The sequence below is a fragment of the Nilaparvata lugens genome, chromosome 6 (genome assembly GCF_014356525.2).
Source record: "Nilaparvata lugens isolate BPH chromosome 6, ASM1435652v1, whole genome shotgun sequence".
Lineage (NCBI taxonomy): Eukaryota > Metazoa > Arthropoda > Insecta > Hemiptera > Delphacidae > Nilaparvata > Nilaparvata lugens.
In genome coordinates, this window is record NC_052509.1 from 5,933,358 (window position 1) to 5,952,987 (window position 19,630).

The following is a 19,630-nucleotide window of genomic DNA, read 5'->3' on the forward strand; positions in this document are numbered from 1 at the left end:
TTTCTGTCCGATATGGCTGGATTTGGTGGAAATAGCTGAAAACTGGAAAATTTACCGAAAATACGAGGTTTTTGGGGCACTCTGTATTTATCACAAGGAATTTTTGCATGAGAAAAATTGGTTCTAAACTTCCCACAAGTATTAAAACAATATTATTTTAAAAAATCAGAGCTACCATACAGCAATACCAATGTAACTATAATACTATATAGTTACTGGACTATTGTATTTTAGTCACTATAGTACCCAACTGTTTATATAAACAGTAAGTTTAACTGTATAGTATGTTGTTTTCCATAAAAGCACCTGTTGATTTTGGTAGTAGGCTACTATTTCTTCAATGGGCAATATAAGAGGGTATAAAATATTTAACGAGCATTGAAAATCGTACACAATATAGGCCTATATACCTACCCTAGTACAGAATATGAATCAATAAAGATTATAAGACATTTGAATATTAAGATTATAAAGACATTTTTGGGAAGTAGTGATTATATATAATAAGCTACATTATTTTGAAGCTCTTGAAACAAAACAGAACTTTAATCTGAATAATTAAAAAAAAACTCAAACTTAAATATTAAAATTATGAGGCGGAAATATAATAATTTTCTTTGCAAAGGAATAACTTCCTAATCAATAAAAAAATTCATAATACCATTTATATTCTTTATTATTACTTACATTTCATTACATTCATATTCTTTATTAAATTTGAAATAGAGAAGCATGCCTTATAATTAATTAATGCCGTACTGCCATGGAAATTTTTGTTGTGTTTTATAATTTTGAATTCCGCGGTCTTCCGCGGTGCTAGTTGGTAGCCTTGGATGCGATTTATTATCATTTTTTATTCAAATGATTTTCTATTAAATTTTTCTGTTCTATAACATAAAATATTTTTAATTTAGAAAAAATGAAATATCAACATCATCAATCATTGTGAATTATTCAGGTATTATCTCCCTGCTCATATTGAGAATTATAACAAATTTCATGATGATAAAAATACATGTTTCGTATTTTTTACAACTTAATAATAAAATCGATTCCTTATTATCTTATATTTGGATAGTAATTATCATTGAAAAATAAAAATATTTCTGATAGTAAGTGGTTGAAGAAAAACAACAAAAGTAAAAAGTTGTCAATCTAGTAGAATAATGGTAGGAAAGGTTATTCTGCTGTCGGGATATGCAATTTTCGTCTGTTTGTTTTGTATTTAGTCTCTTTATGTTTGTTTAATGTTATTTATAATTTAAATCTAACATGCAGAATTATTTGGTAAAGTTTTGTTGCACGTGCTCTAGTCCAAAGACTAGTAATTAACCATAATGAAGAACGTGATTGGACATGGTGGCCTTCCCGTATATCTATATTCGCAAAGGTATTGTATAGGTTAAAATTCTTACTTATTTTTGTATTAGAATTTATTTTACAATATTAGATGTCTAATTATCAGCTAGATTTCTTGAATTTGTTCTTCAATTTTAGGTATATCCAATTTTAAATGAGAACAAACCTAAATACTAAATCATAATTAAAGTAGAGTTGCTTTTGAGTAATTTTATCTCATGATAGGAGTCAGTCTTGTTTATTTTATTTTAACACTAGCAAATTGTCAGATTTTTACCACTACATCATCAATTGAACGTATATTTATAAGTTGATAACATAGGACATGAACTCATTCTATTGTCAAACAATAGATTATGATCTGGGGCCTGTTTCGCTGTTTCCTAAAATTGTAGAAGATATAATAAAAGAGGAACAGCTGACAGTAGGCTGCGGTCTACCTAAAATAACATGAAAATCATAGCCTATATAATAGAAAATTGGTTTTCCAGTGTAAGGCTACTGTCATTAACATATCAAAACAAGCAACATCAACTTTTTTGGCATCAACGTTTTCTAGCATTGAACTTTTTATAATTTTGTAGGTTAGTTTTCTGTCTTCTAAAACATTAGTAGGACCTTAGACCAGACATAGGAGAGGAACATGAACCATTGTACTGAAATCCGGAACTTCTAGGCTCTTCTTAGCCTGCTTCCACACGCTTGCCAAAGAATAACATAATTTTTGGGAAGTTTTATTTATTGTATATGCAGTAAAAGTAAATGCGTATGGCTTTTTTGGTGGGGAGTCCCTTGCGGAAAGGGTGTCACCTCGTCTGCATTTAAAATTCAAGTCGTCAACGGGCCTTACTTCTGTCATAATTCAGCGGGGACTGACAGTTTAACGTGCCCATCCGATAACACGGTAGTGATTTGGTTAAAACTTTAAGTGATGAGCGGGGTTTGAATCCGGGATCCCTAGGCTGCTACGCAAGCACTCTAATCACTGGACTAGGGATCACTTCGCAACCAATTAGAGACTGATCTGGTCGTTTTTAAATGTTTGATTTTAAATTCTAATAATTATTGGTGTTTTTTTCAGAAGTTGAGTCTTGATCGACTACAACGCTGAACGATGGAAACAACAGCATCGTCCAATCCGGACAGTGAATGCAGGGAGGGAGAGAAGACTGAAAATGGCGGCGGAGAAGAAGGAGAAGGAGGAGGAGGAGAAGAAGAAGGCTGTGAGGAGGGTGGCTCGGGAGTAGACGGAGCAGCGGAAAGCGAAGGAGATGAAGAAGAGGCGGAAGTGGAGGTGAAGGTAGAAGACGATAAAGAGCTGGAAGAAAACGAAATTGTGGAGGAGAGTGAAGACAAAGTGGAACCCCTAGAACCTTCCCCGACAACAGAAGAACAGATAATAAGAGAAAATTGTGATGTAGATGATCAGGACGACGATCAGGAAGAGGAGGAGGAGGAGGAGAGAGAGAAGGATGAGGAAGAAGAGGAACAGACATCGGATGTGGATGGAATGGAAGATTGTCGGATGTCGGGTGAAGAGGATACTGTTGAAAGAGAAGAAACTGGAGGAGATGAAAAAAAGAAAACGGAGGAAGAAACAGGAGATGGAGATGGGAAAAAGAACACGGAAGAGGAAACAGGTGGTGGAGCAAATGGAGAACAATGTATAAAGTCGAAGAAAAATGGATGCCTTGCGACGTATGGGGTGAGTCTACACAAAACATTTTTATGTACGGTACCTAATTTAATTAGTTTTAAATAAAGTAGTAGTGAAAACAGTCTTTTAAAAATTTGTTATGGAAAGAATTAGTACAATATTCAAGAAATCATGTGTCCTGAGTCATTCACAAAATCTGTCATTACATGGAAGTCATGTTATACTGAATTACAGCTTAAAATATAAACTATTGAAAATGGTTTAGGCTACCTATCTGTTGGTTTTGAAAGTATATTTCGTAAAAAATCTCATCTTATATTGCCAGAAAAAATATACATCAATTCATTAATTTTTAATAATTATAAGAAGTTATTGTTTTTTAAGAAATAAAAGTTCCAAACTATAAAAAGAACAATATTTCTTTTCACTTCAACATAAATTTAATATCTTTCTATTTGATTTTCTTTACAGAGGAAAAGAAAAAGTGAAAAAGATAATCGAAATGGACTGCCATGCAAAAAGCTACTTTTCTCAGAAGATAAGACTGGTTTATTAATGAGGTGAGACTTACTTGTAAAAAATTTTCTATTTAGAAACAATTTGGGAATGAAATAATAAGAGCTAAGCTTATTCATCTGAAAAATCATTCAAATTTCTCAAATTAGATCTATGAAAAGTAATGATTTATTTAGTTGTTCTATGATATATTCTTATCTTCAGAATGTTCGGTAAGTCACTGTGCACCAAGTGATTTTTTCTATAATTTCAGGTGCAGAGGTGACTTCACTAACACCCTATAGAATTACAAAGTTGGTCTACTTCGAAAAACAATTCAAATGTATATATTATTATCTCAACTCAATGTTATCATTGTCTTATATAATTTTCTAGTATTATATACAGTATTTTACTTAATTCCATATAAGTTCTACATATTCTACGAATATCTTTCCAGAATTGAGTTATACATTAATTTTAATAATCCTGTACATGGTAGGAAAAGGCTGACAAGGGAATTTTCCTCCTGGCTAAGTGGCAGTGCTGTAAAATTTTCAAGTTGCTGCCATGAATCATTCGTCAGTTAGTAGCAAGCCAATATGAAGCTACTAACTACTTCTCGTCAAATGAAAAATTCGTAGTGTAATCCATTTTTTAATGGGAAAGAATAAAAGTGCCACTGAAATTCACCACAGAGTAGTTTAGTGTGTATGGTGACGACATTTTGCCAAGGCCAATTGCTTCTCGTTCCAATCCTTTGTTGAAGGAAGAATAACATTTCACACAACATAACTTGCGGTGAATTTCAAAAAAATCAGCTGATAGTTGCAGTGATAGTAGTTTTAATTTTTCTGCTCAAAATTTTCAAGTTTATTTCAATATTATTGAAACTTTCGGATTGTTTAGTGTTATTTCCGGCTCTTGTCAACCCTTCGAAATTCAAAATTCATCAGTCATATCTCGAATACGTATTCTCTGAGTGTTAATCTTTGGTGAAAACAGAAATTTTAAACTTAACCTCACTTTGGACTATTTATGTGCCAAAATCAAGGAATTGAAGTAGTTTTGGGCAATTGCCTGTTTCTCTTTCCAAATATCGTGTTTTTGACTGTTCTAATAAATAAATAAAAAGTATTCTTTTCCTTTCCCATTAAAAAACGGATGACACTTCGAATTTGTCATTTTCTTTTTCAGCATTCTTTCCCGTTCACTTCGTTTGTTGAAGGAAGAATAACATTTCACACAACACAACTTGCGGTGAATTTCAAAAGTATTCTTTTTCTTTCCCATTAAAAAACGGATGACACTTCGAAAATGACATTCTTTTTTAGCATTCTTTCCCAAAACACTTCGTATTTTTCATTTGCGGTAGAAGTGAATGGTAGCTTCATATTGGATTGCTCCTAACTGTCGAATTAATCATGGCAGCCGCATGGAAATTTTGCAGCACTGCCACTAAACCTGGAAGAAATTTCCTGAAAATTTCAGCCTTTTCCTACCATATACAGGATTATAGAAAATAGTGTAACTTAATCCTGGAACGATCCTCGTGTTATTATATCTACAAACTAAAGTATTTGTTGATTACTAATGTTTGTCATTTGTCAGCTTGAAAAAGAAATCCGGGGAGAGTGGCGCTTGCTTGGATAAGGTGCGACTTCCACGCAGTGTGATACCGTCCAAGGATAATCCTCCAGAAGAGATCACCAATTGGCTGGCACAGTTTCAGGTTAGTTCATGCGATCAAAAAACATTGGCTATCAGTTTGTCATAGTCAGTATGTGACAATTCGCTTCTAAATTTTGACGTACTGAAACCTAGACTTACTAAAAACTTGACATGGAGTATGGAGTGAAAGTATTTTTGGATCTATTGATATAAAGTATTAAATTTTTTATATAGAGTTGTCTCACTGTCAGAACCGGTAATTCTTCATAAAGTAAGTGACTGGGATATAGTCTTGGCCTTTGGAGAGCAGCTTTTGTATGTGTTCTGAATCACACCTATTTTATTGAAATGAGTGTCTAAGGCACCCCCCAAACCCTTATTTCAATATGGTATAAGGGTTTGGGGGGGTGCCTTAGACACTCATTTCAATAAAATAGGTGTGATTCAGAGGCACATACTAAAAGCTGCTCTCCAAAGGCCAAGACGATATCCCAGTCACTTACTTTATGAAGAATTCCCGGTTCTGACAATGAGATAACTATATAAAAAATTAAATACTTTATATCAATAGGTAGATCCAAAAATACTTTCACTCCATACTTTCCAGCTTACAATTTCAGATCGCCATCAAATTACCGTGTTTCCAGGACAGACCTAATAGTATGCCGTAGACAGTTCCCCTATGTAGTAAATAAGTTGATTAACCTGTTACCCGAAAATTAAATTTTAGATAGCATCACTAAATCAAGTAGGCCTACTAGGAAAATAATTGATTGGATTAAATCAACAAATGTTTTTTTTTACCTAATTCACAACACAATTTGATTTTTTTCTCTGGTATTGCCATCAAACTTACATACAGTATAAATATGTGTTTCCCCACTTTCAGCACCTTGATTGAATTGTATAGTTATAATATTATAGTTTAACTTACCTTGTTGAATCAAAGTTTTTCTATTGGAAGTAATAGTATCGTTTTCTGTTTTGGTACTCGTCACCGGCACTCAAACTGTGGTTTTGCTGGTTTCGCCGAATTAGTATATTATTATGTTGAAAAATTATACTTCTAAAATATTACGTTTTTTAATCTGTATTCATTTGTGAATATTTTTGTAAGGCAATAAAATTTGATTTGATTTGACAAACTGAGAACTTAACGTGCTGAAAAATTGACAAACTGAAACCTGCTGCCAGCATTGGAAACTGTGTTTGAATGTTGTGCCGCCAGCATAGGAAACCGTGTTTTAATATTAAAGTCGTTGCTTAAAGTTTGCTTTTCAGTGTAATTTTGAATATTCATTGTGAAAAGACCACTGCTATGTAAATAAATGTGATTGATTATGATGTTGCAATGTACACATTATAACTTGAGCTGGGTTTTCGTTTATGCGTAAATGCCGTCGTCGACCACGACAGGGAGAGAATCTCAGATTGGGTTGATTTCAATTTGTTTACATAACCTAAAATATTATGTTCAATTATGTTTTAATGGGGCAGGTTGAGCTTATACTTTTAAATGTCAATATGTTGATATTATTAGAAATGTTTAATTATTCTTTAATAATAAAGACAAATAATGAAAAGTTATTTGATCAGCTGTTTTACTACACTTGAAATTTGGACAATATGAATGCCAACAATGCTTCCCGTCGTCGACTGCGGAAATTTACGCATAAACGAAAACGTACCTTTAGATGAAAAATTTACAAATATAATTCTTTCATTGACTGTGTTATATACAGCTTAAGCACACTGCACACTGGGACACTAGTAAGTTTCCACTAGTTGTCACGGGAACACAGAATTGGAAATGCCAAGTATCAATTTTGTTATCTGTATGTACTTCTTCTAGGATTGTGAGGATTTTATTTGAATTTTGTGGGTTTTTTGTTATAGAGGTGGTCGAATGCCGAAAGACTGCTTGCCATAGATCGATTGATAGAGCTTTGTGAGCCAACCCAGGTCAGGCACATGATGCAGCTAATAGAGCCGCAGTTCCAAAGAGATTTCATTTCGTTACTTCCCAAAGAGGTCAGTTTTTTATATTATTATACCTTTTTTTAAATAATTAGAATAAATAATGACAACGCACGTCAATATCGCTAATTTTTCGAAGATATTCCAATTTAAAACACCATAAAATCATGAAAAATTGGACAAAAGAAAATAATGTTGACTCAATTTTTTTGTTTCAAGTGTGAGTCTAACTTTTCAGTCTAATATTTTAACTTTCCCTCCCATCTTCAACACTTTGAACAGTGAAATTTGGTAGGTCAGATTTTCAATGTTCAATATTCATTACAATTTCGCTCGATGAAAAATTTTCAAATTTTAATATCTGCGAAGTGGTCTGAGATATTGATTTGCGGATTTTTCTTGAAATTTCATATTGAAACCATAAATTGCATGACAACTTTCCGTTGAAAAATATCTTCCATTCAAAAATGAAAAATAATTTATTTGCCAATCATAAAAATAACAATAATAAATAAAACGTGAATAATAATTTAACACTACTTCAAAATAAATAAATAAATAACAATAATTCAAAATTGCGAACCAGAATTTTGAAGTCACAGAAGAGAGGTATTTTTTTATTCAAGTATGATCCCCAATCGGGACTGCGCCAACCAAGCTCCCCGACAGCCGAGCTCCATTTTAAACTACTTTCAAGGGGATTAGTTGACGGTGTCAGCCGAGCTCTTGAGAGAGGAGCTCGGCTGACGGGGATCTTGGTTGTCGTGAGTGTGCGAGGAGCTCGGCTGTCGTCTACTGTCCCGACAATCAGGCCCCTCTTAAACAGTAGGAAATTGGCTGTCGGTGAGACTCGTTGACGCCAGCGTGCGAGGTTTTTGGTTGTCGTCACCGAACCCGACAGCCAAAATTTTGTCGGGTTCGGTGACGACAACCAAGCACCTCACACGCTCACGTTTGAGTGCCGGAGTTTTGGCGAGTAAACTGACATATATTTCATGCACTTACTCAATGGATTTCGGAACAGCCCTCAAATCACGCCTGGTTTTCCCAGTCATTCATTGCTTTTTGATGAGTTATATCACATTTTTCAAGAACCAATAGTTCAAACTTCATAAAGAGGTTCTCTCCTGTGCGTACTTACATTATATTATATACATAAATACAGGAATCACTTGCGAGTCATACAAACACTCATTCTGAAAATGCTTGCCAATCCAATAAGATAAACATTTCCAAGTCAGTTAGAAAGAGAAATAGTTTATTTCATTTAATGTTTGCATTGATTGAAGTCACAACATAAACAAGCTTTTCTTCTAATAATTAAATTCATAGAATGAGTGAAACAGTGTCTGTGATTGTACTACTGCCCCGCCCGCTTCAAGCTGGTTTCAATGCCCAATAGGGGATCGGCTGTCGAGGAGTTTGGTTGTCGTTAGCGTGCGAGCAGCTTGGTTGTCGGATGCGATCACGACATCTAGACCTCTCATATCCAGCAGTGTATAGGCTGGCTGGCGGGGAGACTCGTTGACGGCAATGGTATTTTTTGCCAGGGGATCGGCTGATGTCTGTGGTCAAAATTGCGAGGAGCCTTGTTGTCGGGGAGACAGGTTGGCGGCGACCCCCCCACCCCAATCACGTCTATTGTAAAATTATTAATAGAAATATTTCCACACTTTTCACTCTGTATAAAATTGTTGAAACTGTATTCAAAAACACAAATTTATAATGAAAAATCCGTTTAGGAATGTAATTGTTTATATCAAAGGCATGGATTTTCAGGTGTTCTCACATTAGGCGAGGTTCGTTGACTGCCCCCTCCCCTCAAATGTTTGGGGATCCATAAAAAAGGTTGTAAGTGTTTAACATGACTAATGACGTCATTTGTTGTGCATTGGTCCCAATATTTATAGGGAGGGGGATTAGAGCCTAGATTTCGCATTGGGGGGGGGGGTTATCCTACCTGGGATTTGGGTGGTGGTGTTATTTATTTATTTATTCATATACAAATACAATCTAGGTAAAAAAAACAGGCATTCGCCCGTTCGCAAACTGCTCTAAACCTTAATTTGGAATACACAGTCTAAAGGTTAAGTAAATGATAACTTAATTCACACACTACTTTGAGTCCAAAAAAATGTATCTACTACAATTTTGAATTTATCAGATTAATTAATTTCAAAAAACAAATCCGAACAAAAATCTTCCTTCACAATCACAAAATAATGAAATTTATTGAAAATAATCTCAATAAAAATATTTTTAAAATTTTATTGAAACCCTTGCGGAGCACGAGTTACCTGCTAGTCAATATTAATTATTATGTTTTGTTGACAGCTGGCGCTGTACGTGTTATCCTACCTGGAGCCGCGCGACTTGCTTCGCGCGGCACAAACCTGTCGCAGTTGGCGGTTCCTGGCCGAGGACAACCTGTTGTGGCGCGAGAAGTGTCGCGAGGCGGGCGTCGATCGCGGCTGCGGTGACTCGAGACGCGCGGCTAGGGCGGCGGCAGCGTCGGCGGTGACGGGGAGACGCGGTGGCGGTGACGCGGCGGTGATCAGTGCGGCGTCTGTGACGTCATCGGTGACTGGAGGAGGTGGTGGGGGGAGAGCGAGCGGGTCGCCGTGGAAGGCCGCCTTCATGCGGCATCACACGATTGAGATGAACTGGAGGCAGCGACCGGTACGACCGCCTAAGGTAAACCAACATCAGTTTATGTCTAATTTATTATCTGAAAACATCTTCATAATTATTTATACTTTACTTGCCAAAGATACAGACAGAGTCATTAGTTGGTCCGCGCGTTTCTGACTCTACTAGCCGTTCTTTAAAGTTTAGGCTCGCTCACTTGTCTACAAAATTCTCAGTTTAAATAAATGTGACAGCAAGAAAAACGAACTAATGTTTTTAGAAAAGAGTATCTTCACCCACCGCACCCACACCACAGCTGTTACAGCAACAAGCACAGACTAATGGTCTCATCTTGACTTGAAGTGTTCACAATATTTGTCTCTGGCTTGTTACATTTGTGTTGTTATCCTTCTCTATCATCCAACAAAGCAGATAGCACCTTTCCTACCTCCGCAACGTTGCCAGATCATTTCATAACAATGTAGAAATAATCAAAATATTCAATCTCAATTCTAAACATATTTGAATATTGCAATGCTACTTTGGCAAGAGTCAGTGCCTTGTCATTTTGAAACTTAGAAGTTTTCCTGATTTAGAAATTGCTTTCTGCTTCACTAACCATTGCAGTTTATATGACAGATATACATTGTATAATGAGGCCCACGTTATAATGAGAAAGATGGCAGAACAGCGTTGCCGATTCTCTACCGTGCCACAGTCTTCTATAGAAGATAGATGATGTAATATTAACTGTTCATTCTTGTTAAAATAATCAATTTTTTCAATGATTAAATAATAAATTTTCATAATTGATATTAAACATTTTGATTATATCAATTATATTTCTACATTGTTAGAAAACGTTGTGGGAGTAGAAAAGGATAGTGCTATCTGCTTTGTTGAATGATAGACAAGGATATCAACACCAATGTTATTCAAATACTGTCATTAAATACTTCAAATACTTGACTATTAAAGGGACAATTCCAAACCATCTTTGATAACAGTGCTCAATTCATTTGTTTTTGGGTGTGATCACATTGAATGCGTTATGTGCAAGCTTGGTTATGTATGAACAAGTTTGCAGATGAGAAACAAAATCTGGAAAGAGCAATAAGAACAATCACTGCACTTGCTGATTGCGTTCAGTGTGAGCAGCTACAGACAAGTAACAATGTGTTTCAACTGCACTTTTCAAATTTTGTTTTTTCGGCTCATGCATGATCTGACGTGCATAAAACGCATTCAATGTGATCACACCCTAACGCCGCATCTACATGTTGACCCAGTCGCTGGCCCAGTAAGCTTGCCCCAGTTTGCCCCAGCCTGGTGATTCAACGTAGGTAAATAAAGGCCAGAGTTAGCGAACCTCCCATCCACACATTGGCGCTGGCCGACATTGGCCTTCATTGGGCCAACATGTTGACGCGGCATTGTGGTGTGATCACCCTAGCCTTTGTGATCAAAGCTTGAGCTCTGGTAGGGAGTTCAAATAATATTAGAAATACGAATGAGAAATCCTGTAAGAGAACGGGTCACAAAGAAAACAGAATACAGATTATACAAGTATGTAGATGAAGAAATCTTTGATAGCATTGTTTTAAAAGAAAACACAATACATATAGTCAAATAGTCAAAATTCTTTTCCTCCACCTCCTGTCTAAAGTGCTTACTTTACTCCCTGGAACATAATACAAAAGTGACACTTTTTCGATCTCGGGAGGAAAATACAGGAAAACTCCCTAGAGCTTGAAAAGAAAACTCCATTTAAATTATTATTATTATTATTGTCATTTGTTACGTGAAGCCACAAATCTGAGCAGAGCTCAAGTGGCATGTAACATGTCATGAACATTTTTCTATGCAAAGTGTATGCATCTGTATCAACTCAAAGTGTGCACAAGTACATTAGTAATTGAAGACAAGAAAAGCCTATGACTACCACATAACTTTATTCTTTCAGGTAGACAATTGAAGAGCTTGGGTCCCTAATAATATGGTCCTTTTTCCAAAAGTGTCAGTCTGTGAGCGGGGTACTGATATACAGCTGAACTCTTTGCTCTTGTGCTATAGCCATGGCAAACTACATTTCCTTCAAATCTCTCTGAATTTCTGAAGACAAAATTTACAGTCTCAAGGAAGTGCAATGCTGGGACCGTGAGAAACCTGTATTTTCCAAAAATGGGCCTACATGAATTGGATGGCCGCAAGCCCTCCAAAACACGAACAGCTTTCTTTTGCATCTTAAATATTGGATATAAGTTATTTTTACTATTCCCCCAAAAGAAGATGCTGTAGCGTATTAGGGCTAAAAGATATCCATGATACACCTTCTGAGCTGTCTTTATAGTGGATGCAGTCCTCACAGTTCTCAGCGCAAAAAGTGCATGATAGAGCTGTTTTATAAGTTTTTCCAAGTGTTTATCCCATTTCATATTTTTTTTGCAATTCCACTCCAAGAAAACTAGTCACTTCAACAGACAAGCACTCCCTCCCATTTGAAGCATTCAGGTTTGAAGGTTCAGCATGATTATTAAATATCATGGGAAGCATCTCTATTTTAAAAACGTACATTTGAAATAGGATAGAAGGTCTAAGCTCAGATGAGGAAGCATTTATAGAGTAGTCATTAAACCAACTAAATTCAATACCTCAACCAGACATTTGATCAATATATGAAATTCATGTTTGTATGCTAAAATTATTACAAACTACATATCACTATACTAAAAAAATGTATAAATTTCTTTTATTCCATGTTATTCAAAATACCAGCCAACGAATATTCCTCATTAACTAATCAAATTTGAAACGGGAACTTCATCATAGCTGTAGTTGTGGCGGCCATTGTTGTTACAACTTTTGCCGGCAGATATCGCATGGCGCTGTCGGCGGAGAACTGTGATTACAAGCCAGCTGTTTCTGTTTACTTTTTAGATTATGTTGTAACACATTGTTTGGTCAAGTACGTTTTTAAAAATTATTTTTATTTGCAGTTTTTATAAAAATGTAGGTGGAGGAAAAATGTTGTGTATATCACGAGTGAAAAATGTTTTTTCTCCATCAGGAAAATTGTTGCCCTCGGCTTCGCCTCGGGCTTCAAACTTTTCCCTCAGGGTGAAAAAACAGTACTTTTCACGCTAGATATACAAATAACTATTATTACATATACTTCAAGAACAGTAATTGTTGTCGAAAAAAATATTACAATTGTTTGGTAACTACAAAGAGCATAATTCATTACTAATATTTGTTGTTTCAAAAATAGATTCAGTATATTTTTTCACTTCCAGTCTGAGTCTCTTGTTTCAAGAAATTCACATACTTTGAGAAACTCAAAGATGATTACAAAACAAGTGTTCAATTCACTTATTTTATTTGGTTAACATCTTTGATAACAGTGATTTAATTTGTGGCTTGCAGGTGTTGAAAGGTCATGACGACCACGTGATCACGTGCCTGCAGTTCTCCGGCAACCGGATTGTGTCGGGGTCGGACGACAACACGCTGAAGGTGTGGTCTGCGTTGACGGGCAAGTGTCTGCGCACGCTGGTCGGGCACACGGGCGGCGTCTGGTCGTCGCAGATGGCCGGCTCGGTCGTGGTGTCGGGCAGCACCGATCGCACCCTCAAAGTGTGGAACGCCGAGTCGGGACAATGTCTGCACACGCTCTACGGACACACCAGCACCGTTCGGTGTATGCATCTGCATGGCAAAAAGTGAGTCAATCAAGTGCACATACCTTTTTGTATCCTATACTATTAAACGAGCAATTTCTGTTTATATGTTTAGATGTTTGGATGTTTAGATGTTTATATGTTTATATGTTTGTATTTCACCGGATCTCGAAAACGGCTCTAACGATTCTCACGAAATTCAGAACATAGTAGGTTTATAATATAAAGATTCGATTGCACTAGGTCTCATCCCTGGGAAAACTCGCTGAAGGACATTAAAAGGATAATTATCATTCATCCTTGGAAAAACGGCTGATTTCGTCGTCCGTTGATGATGGAAGTGAGTGAGCGAGTTCATGTGTGTGGGACTGTGTCAAAATTATGACTCAGCTGTTGAACTTTTGTAATCATTCAATCAGGTACTTAGTGCCGGTTGCAAAAAAGCCGGGTTACTTTTAATCTTGACTAATTCCAGTAGAACCATCTTTTCGAAATGGTCTTCTCTGATTTGGTTCACGTGAAATTAATCAGGATTAAAATTTAACCGGCTTTTGTGCAACCGGGCCATTGTGAGGAAAATTTTGCATTCCTCTGGGAATTAATCTCAATTCACTGTGATTAGAAAGAACATTTTTGAATGAACTATAAATATTATTATAATTTCTTTCGTAATAAATTATTTATGCTTTTGTACTCCAGAGCGAAGCTCGGTCCCCGATATTTAATTTTGTCACAGTTCCATAGAGTTTCAGTAAAATGTCAAAGCTTCAATAAAGTTGAGTTCTCTCTGAACTCACCTTTATTTCTGTTAGACGAATCTAAAATGTAATCAACAATTTTTCATAATCTAAAATTATAATTTAAAAAAATTACTAATTATAAATTAGAAAAAATTTACATATTTTTTAATTCACTGGCAACTAATACTCTACCACATCAAAAAAGTTTGCATCGACCGGGAATCGAACCCGGGCCGCCCGCGTGGCAGGCGAGCATTCTACCACTGAACCATCGATGCTTTGATGAAAAGTGAAAGGAAATGTTCACTCTAATTTATTAAGATTCTAGAAGATGCGAAGCCATGATTTCAGAAATGTGGCGTTGTTATTCCATTTTGATAAAAGTGATTCAAGACTTATTTTTTTAAATAAATTACTCAAAAATTTATTTTTTTTAGAAAAAAATCTTTATTCCATCAGCATGAAGAATTTATCCTCGATATTTCATGCATTTCTTACCGAATTTGAAATGATCTGTTTCAAATATTTTAACTTGAGACGCTCATATCTCAAAAAGTAATAATCAGAGAGAAATTTTGATAAACTTTTTTTGATAACTTGATAGTATCCAAATCGAAAAATATCACCACTATAGTGAAGTCCACGTTATAATGGCAGTATTTGATTGACATGGTGTTGCTATCCTTGTTTATAATTCTATAAAACATATAGTGCTATACTGTTGTTCAAGTGCTTACATTTTTATTGAAAATGAATTGGAGTGATACCCAAACGTCGAATTTATTGAAATGTACCGTGATCGTTCTTACTTATGGGATTCAAGTGATGTTGACTATAAAAACAGAAACAACTGCATGATGGTTTGGTGGAAATTGCGGTGTCATTTGGCATTGAAAAAGTGGAGGTGGAAAAGAAAATTAGAAATTTTCTAATTTTTTCAAAAAAAGTGTATGAATCGCCAGTTGCCAAAAAGTGCAGTGTTACTGCAAGGCGATGGTTTACTGGAATTGCTTTTCTGAATGGTGTGTCTTTTTAATTACGTTAGGCGCAATCATTTTCAAAATCGGAAATTCATTCTAAAAAAGTTTTTAAAGCCCGAGTCACATCTATATTCTAGATTTAATTCGTCAACCACATCCAGCAATAAATCTTCCATAATTCCTCCGTACTATATTTTTTCTGCCTCGAACAAGGCTAGGCCGTACCCAAAATCTCCGCGGGCGACGATCTTTTGACTTCCAAGATGGCAATAAGAATTGCAGCAGAAGCCGCTGCTCCAGCATCTTCATCATCACTCATTTTATATAAAAACTCGATTTAATTTAAAATAAAACACTCGATTATTTGAAATTTATGATGGTTGTCGGTCGACTCGTCCACATGTACTGAGGCAATTTGTCGAAGGTGTCGAGCGACTTTATCGATCGACCGGGTCGACAGAGTCGATCGACATAGTGTGGACGCGGCTTTAGACGAATCTAAAATGTATCAACAATTTTTCATAATCTAAAATTATAATTTAAAAAACTTTATTAATTATAAATTAGAAAAAATTACATATTTTTTAATTCACTGGCAACTAATACTCTCACATCAAAAAAGTTTGCATCGACCGGGAATCGAACCCGGGCCGCCCGCGTGGCAGGCGAGCATTCTACACTGAACCATCGATGCTTTGATGAAAAGTGAAGGAAATGTTCACTCTAATTTATTAAGAATATGTTAAGATTCTAGAAGATGCGAAGCCATGATTTCAGAAATGTAGCGTTGTAATTCCATTTTGATAAAAGTGATTCAAGACTTATTTTTTTTAATAAATTACTCAAAAATTGATTTTTTTTTAGAAAAAAAAATTCTTATTCCATCAGCATGAAGAATTTATCCTCAATATTTCATGCATTTCTTACCGAATTTGAAATGATTTGTTTCAAATATTTTAACTTGAGACACTCATATCTCAAAAAGTAATAATCAGAGAGAAATTTTGATAAACTTTTTTTGATAGTATCCAAATCGAAAAATATCACCACTATAGTGAAGTCCACGTTATAATGGCAGTATTTGATTGACATTGGTGTTGCTATCCTTGTTTATAATTCTATAAAACAGATAGCGCTATCCTTTTCTACAGTGAGGTTCACGTTTTTAATGGCAGTAGTGGAGAAAGATAGGAGAACAGAATTGCTGATTCTCCGCCATGTCACAGCCTTCTATAGAGGATAGCTGATACCCGTATATCTGATGTAATATTAACTGTTCATTCTTGTAAAACTAATCGATTATATTTTATTTATCTAAAAATATTTTTTATGGATAAATAACCAATTTCCATAATTGAAATTGAATTATTTTTCTACACTGTTGGGAAACGTCGCAGAGCTAGAAAAGGATAGCGCTATTTGCTTTGTCGAATGATAGGCAAGTATAGCAATACCAATGTTAATGAAATACTGTCATTATAACGTGGACCTCACTATAGCTCCGCAACAAAATAGACCCTTCATGAAATAAGATCCTTCCCTAAGGCCCCTTCACACTTAGCTACGCTACGCTGAAATAGGTCCTATCTCCCAATGTTAAATCCAAGCTACGTATCTGTCCCGTTTACATAAGCGTATAGTAGCTTTTAATGTTGGAGATAGGCTACGTCTTCCTAATACGTATTTCAGCGTAGCGTAATGTGAAGAGACCTTAAAACAACTTTAAATTCAAATTTTATTTATTCAAACTCACGATATTTACAATCAGAATAAAAAAAAAAAAAAAAAAAAAAAAAAACATTGCTCAGTTAGATACAAAATATTTATAAAATAAATACTGGTAGCCTAAGCTTTATTAGAAAGACATTTGTGAATTGGAATATAAATACTACACGTTTGCAAGTAGGAATGAATATCACTTGAATTAATTATTTTGAATTCACGGATAGGATAAATGGAGAAAGAAAAAAGAGAGAAAGAAAAAGAAGAGAGAAAGAAAAGACTAGCAACCATAATAAGAAAACAAAGATATTGTCGAATTTCACTAAAAATTTATTAAAAACTTTAAAACAGAACCATGGTTTCACGTAGTTAACCAACGCATCATCAGCTTTACTGAGGAATGACTAGCAACCAATTCACTCTCACATTCACTCACCTTGCACACTTTCCAATAACAGCTCATCTCACTAATGCTTATTGCAAGCCACCAAAATTACATTCAAACTAAGAAATGACATTGAATAAGGATTCTAAATGGTCAGGCATAAAGACCTCTCAGCCATCTAAAGCTGCGTTTACACCAAAGTTATTAACAAAATGTTAATAACTCAATTTTTATAGATTCTTTAAGATTGAACATAACGTATCATACAAATGATGAACATATGTGTTTGTCAAGTTCCGTTCAATCTAATAGAATTCATAAGGATTAAGTTATTAGGTAACATTTTGTTTATAACTTTGGTATAAACCCAGCTTAAGGATTCTTTTTTAAAAACAATTTGATTATGAACCCTCTTGATTTCAATTGTGATGTTATTAAAAAACTTGGGCCCAAGAAATTCAAACGATTTCTGGAAACAGGTGGTATACGATTTGGGAAGTCTCAGTAAATCAGCTATCACTCTCATAGTTTGATAGCTGGGAACATCCCTGAGCAACACATGACCACAGTTTCCAGACATTATATAGAACATAATCCTATACTATTAAACGAGCAACTTCTGTTTAGATCTTTGTATTTCACCGGATCTCGAAAACGGCTCTAACGATTCTCACGAAATTCAGAAAATAGTAGGTTTATAATATAAAGATTCGATTGCACTAGGTCTCATCCCTCGGAAAACTCGCTGAAGGACATTGAAGGATAATTATTATTCATTCTTGGGAAAACAGATGATAATAATTATTTCCTCGTCTGTTGGTGATGGAAGTGAGTGAGCGACATGTGTGTGGGACAGTGTCAAAATTATGACTCAGCTGTTGAACTTTTGTAATCATTCAATCAGGTACTTGGAGCCGGTTGCAAAAAAGCCGGGTTATTTTCAATCCTGATTAATTCCAGTAGATCCATCTTTTTTAAATGGTCTTCTCTGATTTGGTTCACGTGAAGTTAATCAATCAATCATTTATTTCTTTCCAAAACATACATGAAAATGTACATGAAAAAGTCAAAAACTAAAAACTAACTTAAAGCTAAAGAGAAATTAGTGACTGTATAAAATTCATTTTTTTACAGTAACTTGTTTATACTGTAGCATGCTAAATCCATCAAATATGCTCTCAGCAATCCTAAATTTTGATCTATCAGGTTCATGTCTTATGCAACCTGGGAGACAACCAATAAATTTATTCCCATGTACGTTGGACTTTGTTATATTTTTCCTTATTGTGTTTCTTTATTGTAAAATTATTTTTATTTCTTGTGTTGTAATTATGTATATCTACTTGCCGTGGGAATTCAAATTCAAATCAAATTTTAATCAAATCAAATTTTATTCACAATTTCAAAAAAAACAATTTAGGGTCCTGCCAAACCTGTAGGTTTTTCGGCGGGTGCCCAATCACAAAAACAATATTAAGAACATAATTAGGTAAGTTTACTAGGAATTTTTATGACATTCGAAGTTCGAAATAAATAAAGAAAAAGACAATATGTAATGTAATAAAAACAAGAAAGTATAAACTAAAAAATAACTTTACAAAGTTTGTTGAATAAGAAAAATCAACTGAAAAGTATGAAAAAGAAGAAGAAAAATAGAAAGAAGGATTGTTTCACACTATCTTGATAAAACATTTCATCGCTGAGGCAGGCGGCAGTGTCAACAATGAGAAAAATAGAATTTCAGCCAGCCAGAACTTAGAAATAATATAAAAACTCGCTGGTAATTGTGTAGCCAAATAATAGTCACAATAATAATAATGTATATTATAGATAATCTAAGTATATAATAAATTATAAGTTTAGTGTGTTCGCATTAATATTAAGATACATCATTATGTCCTTTTTAGTGTAGTCTCGAATATTTTGGGGAAGTCTATTGAATAAGTAAGGAAGAACATAGTGGAGGGATCTTTTGCCGTATACATTATTGAATCTGGGGACTAGGAATATTAATGGAAATCTCAAGTTGTAAGGTGCGGCAGGAGCAAGAAATCTATACTGAAAATCACATTTAAAAAGTGTTATAAGTTTGTAAAAGTAAAAATTTCTGGGTGATAGGGTATGGTAAAATATATAGATGTTTTGTAGGTTGTTTGGATCAATATTAAAGACAGGGATTCTGGTTGTTATACAGTTTAATGTTCTCAGTTGGATTCGCTCTATTCTTTTTAAAAGATAATTTGCTGCACTTCCCCATGTTTCAATTCCATATCTAACAATAGGTTCCATCAGTGACTTATAAATTAGATACAAGCAGTCGGGAGTGATGTTTCTATGCA

At 34.9% G+C, this 19,630-nt stretch overlaps 1 protein-coding gene and 2 non-coding genes across 3 annotated transcripts in view; 1 reads left to right on the plus strand and 2 right to left on the minus strand.

The window, feature by feature from the left end:
- Positions 1 to 1,134: 1,134 nt before the first annotated feature.
- The window catches only part of LOC111053617 (F-box/WD repeat-containing protein 7), a 40,331-nt gene continuing 21,835 nt past the window's right edge, over positions 1,135 to 19,630 (plus strand). Inside the window, exons 1-7 of the mRNA XM_039430026.1 lie at positions 1,135 to 1,390; positions 2,441 to 3,064; positions 3,488 to 3,576; positions 5,123 to 5,243; positions 7,079 to 7,213; positions 9,494 to 9,853; positions 13,211 to 13,506. Of these exons, the coding sequence (XP_039285960.1) occupies positions 2,474 to 3,064; positions 3,488 to 3,576; positions 5,123 to 5,243; positions 7,079 to 7,213; positions 9,494 to 9,853; positions 13,211 to 13,506 (1,592 nt within the window). The 5' untranslated portion in view covers positions 1,135 to 1,390; positions 2,441 to 2,473. The remainder of the gene's footprint in view (positions 1,391 to 2,440; positions 3,065 to 3,487; positions 3,577 to 5,122; positions 5,244 to 7,078; positions 7,214 to 9,493; positions 9,854 to 13,210; positions 13,507 to 19,630) is intronic.
- On the minus strand, positions 14,412 to 14,482 carry Trnag-gcc. Its single transcript has one exon. It is a non-coding gene; the product is annotated as a tRNA-Gly (tRNA).
- Positions 15,809 to 15,878, minus strand: Trnag-gcc. Its single transcript has one exon. It is a non-coding gene; the product is annotated as a tRNA-Gly (tRNA).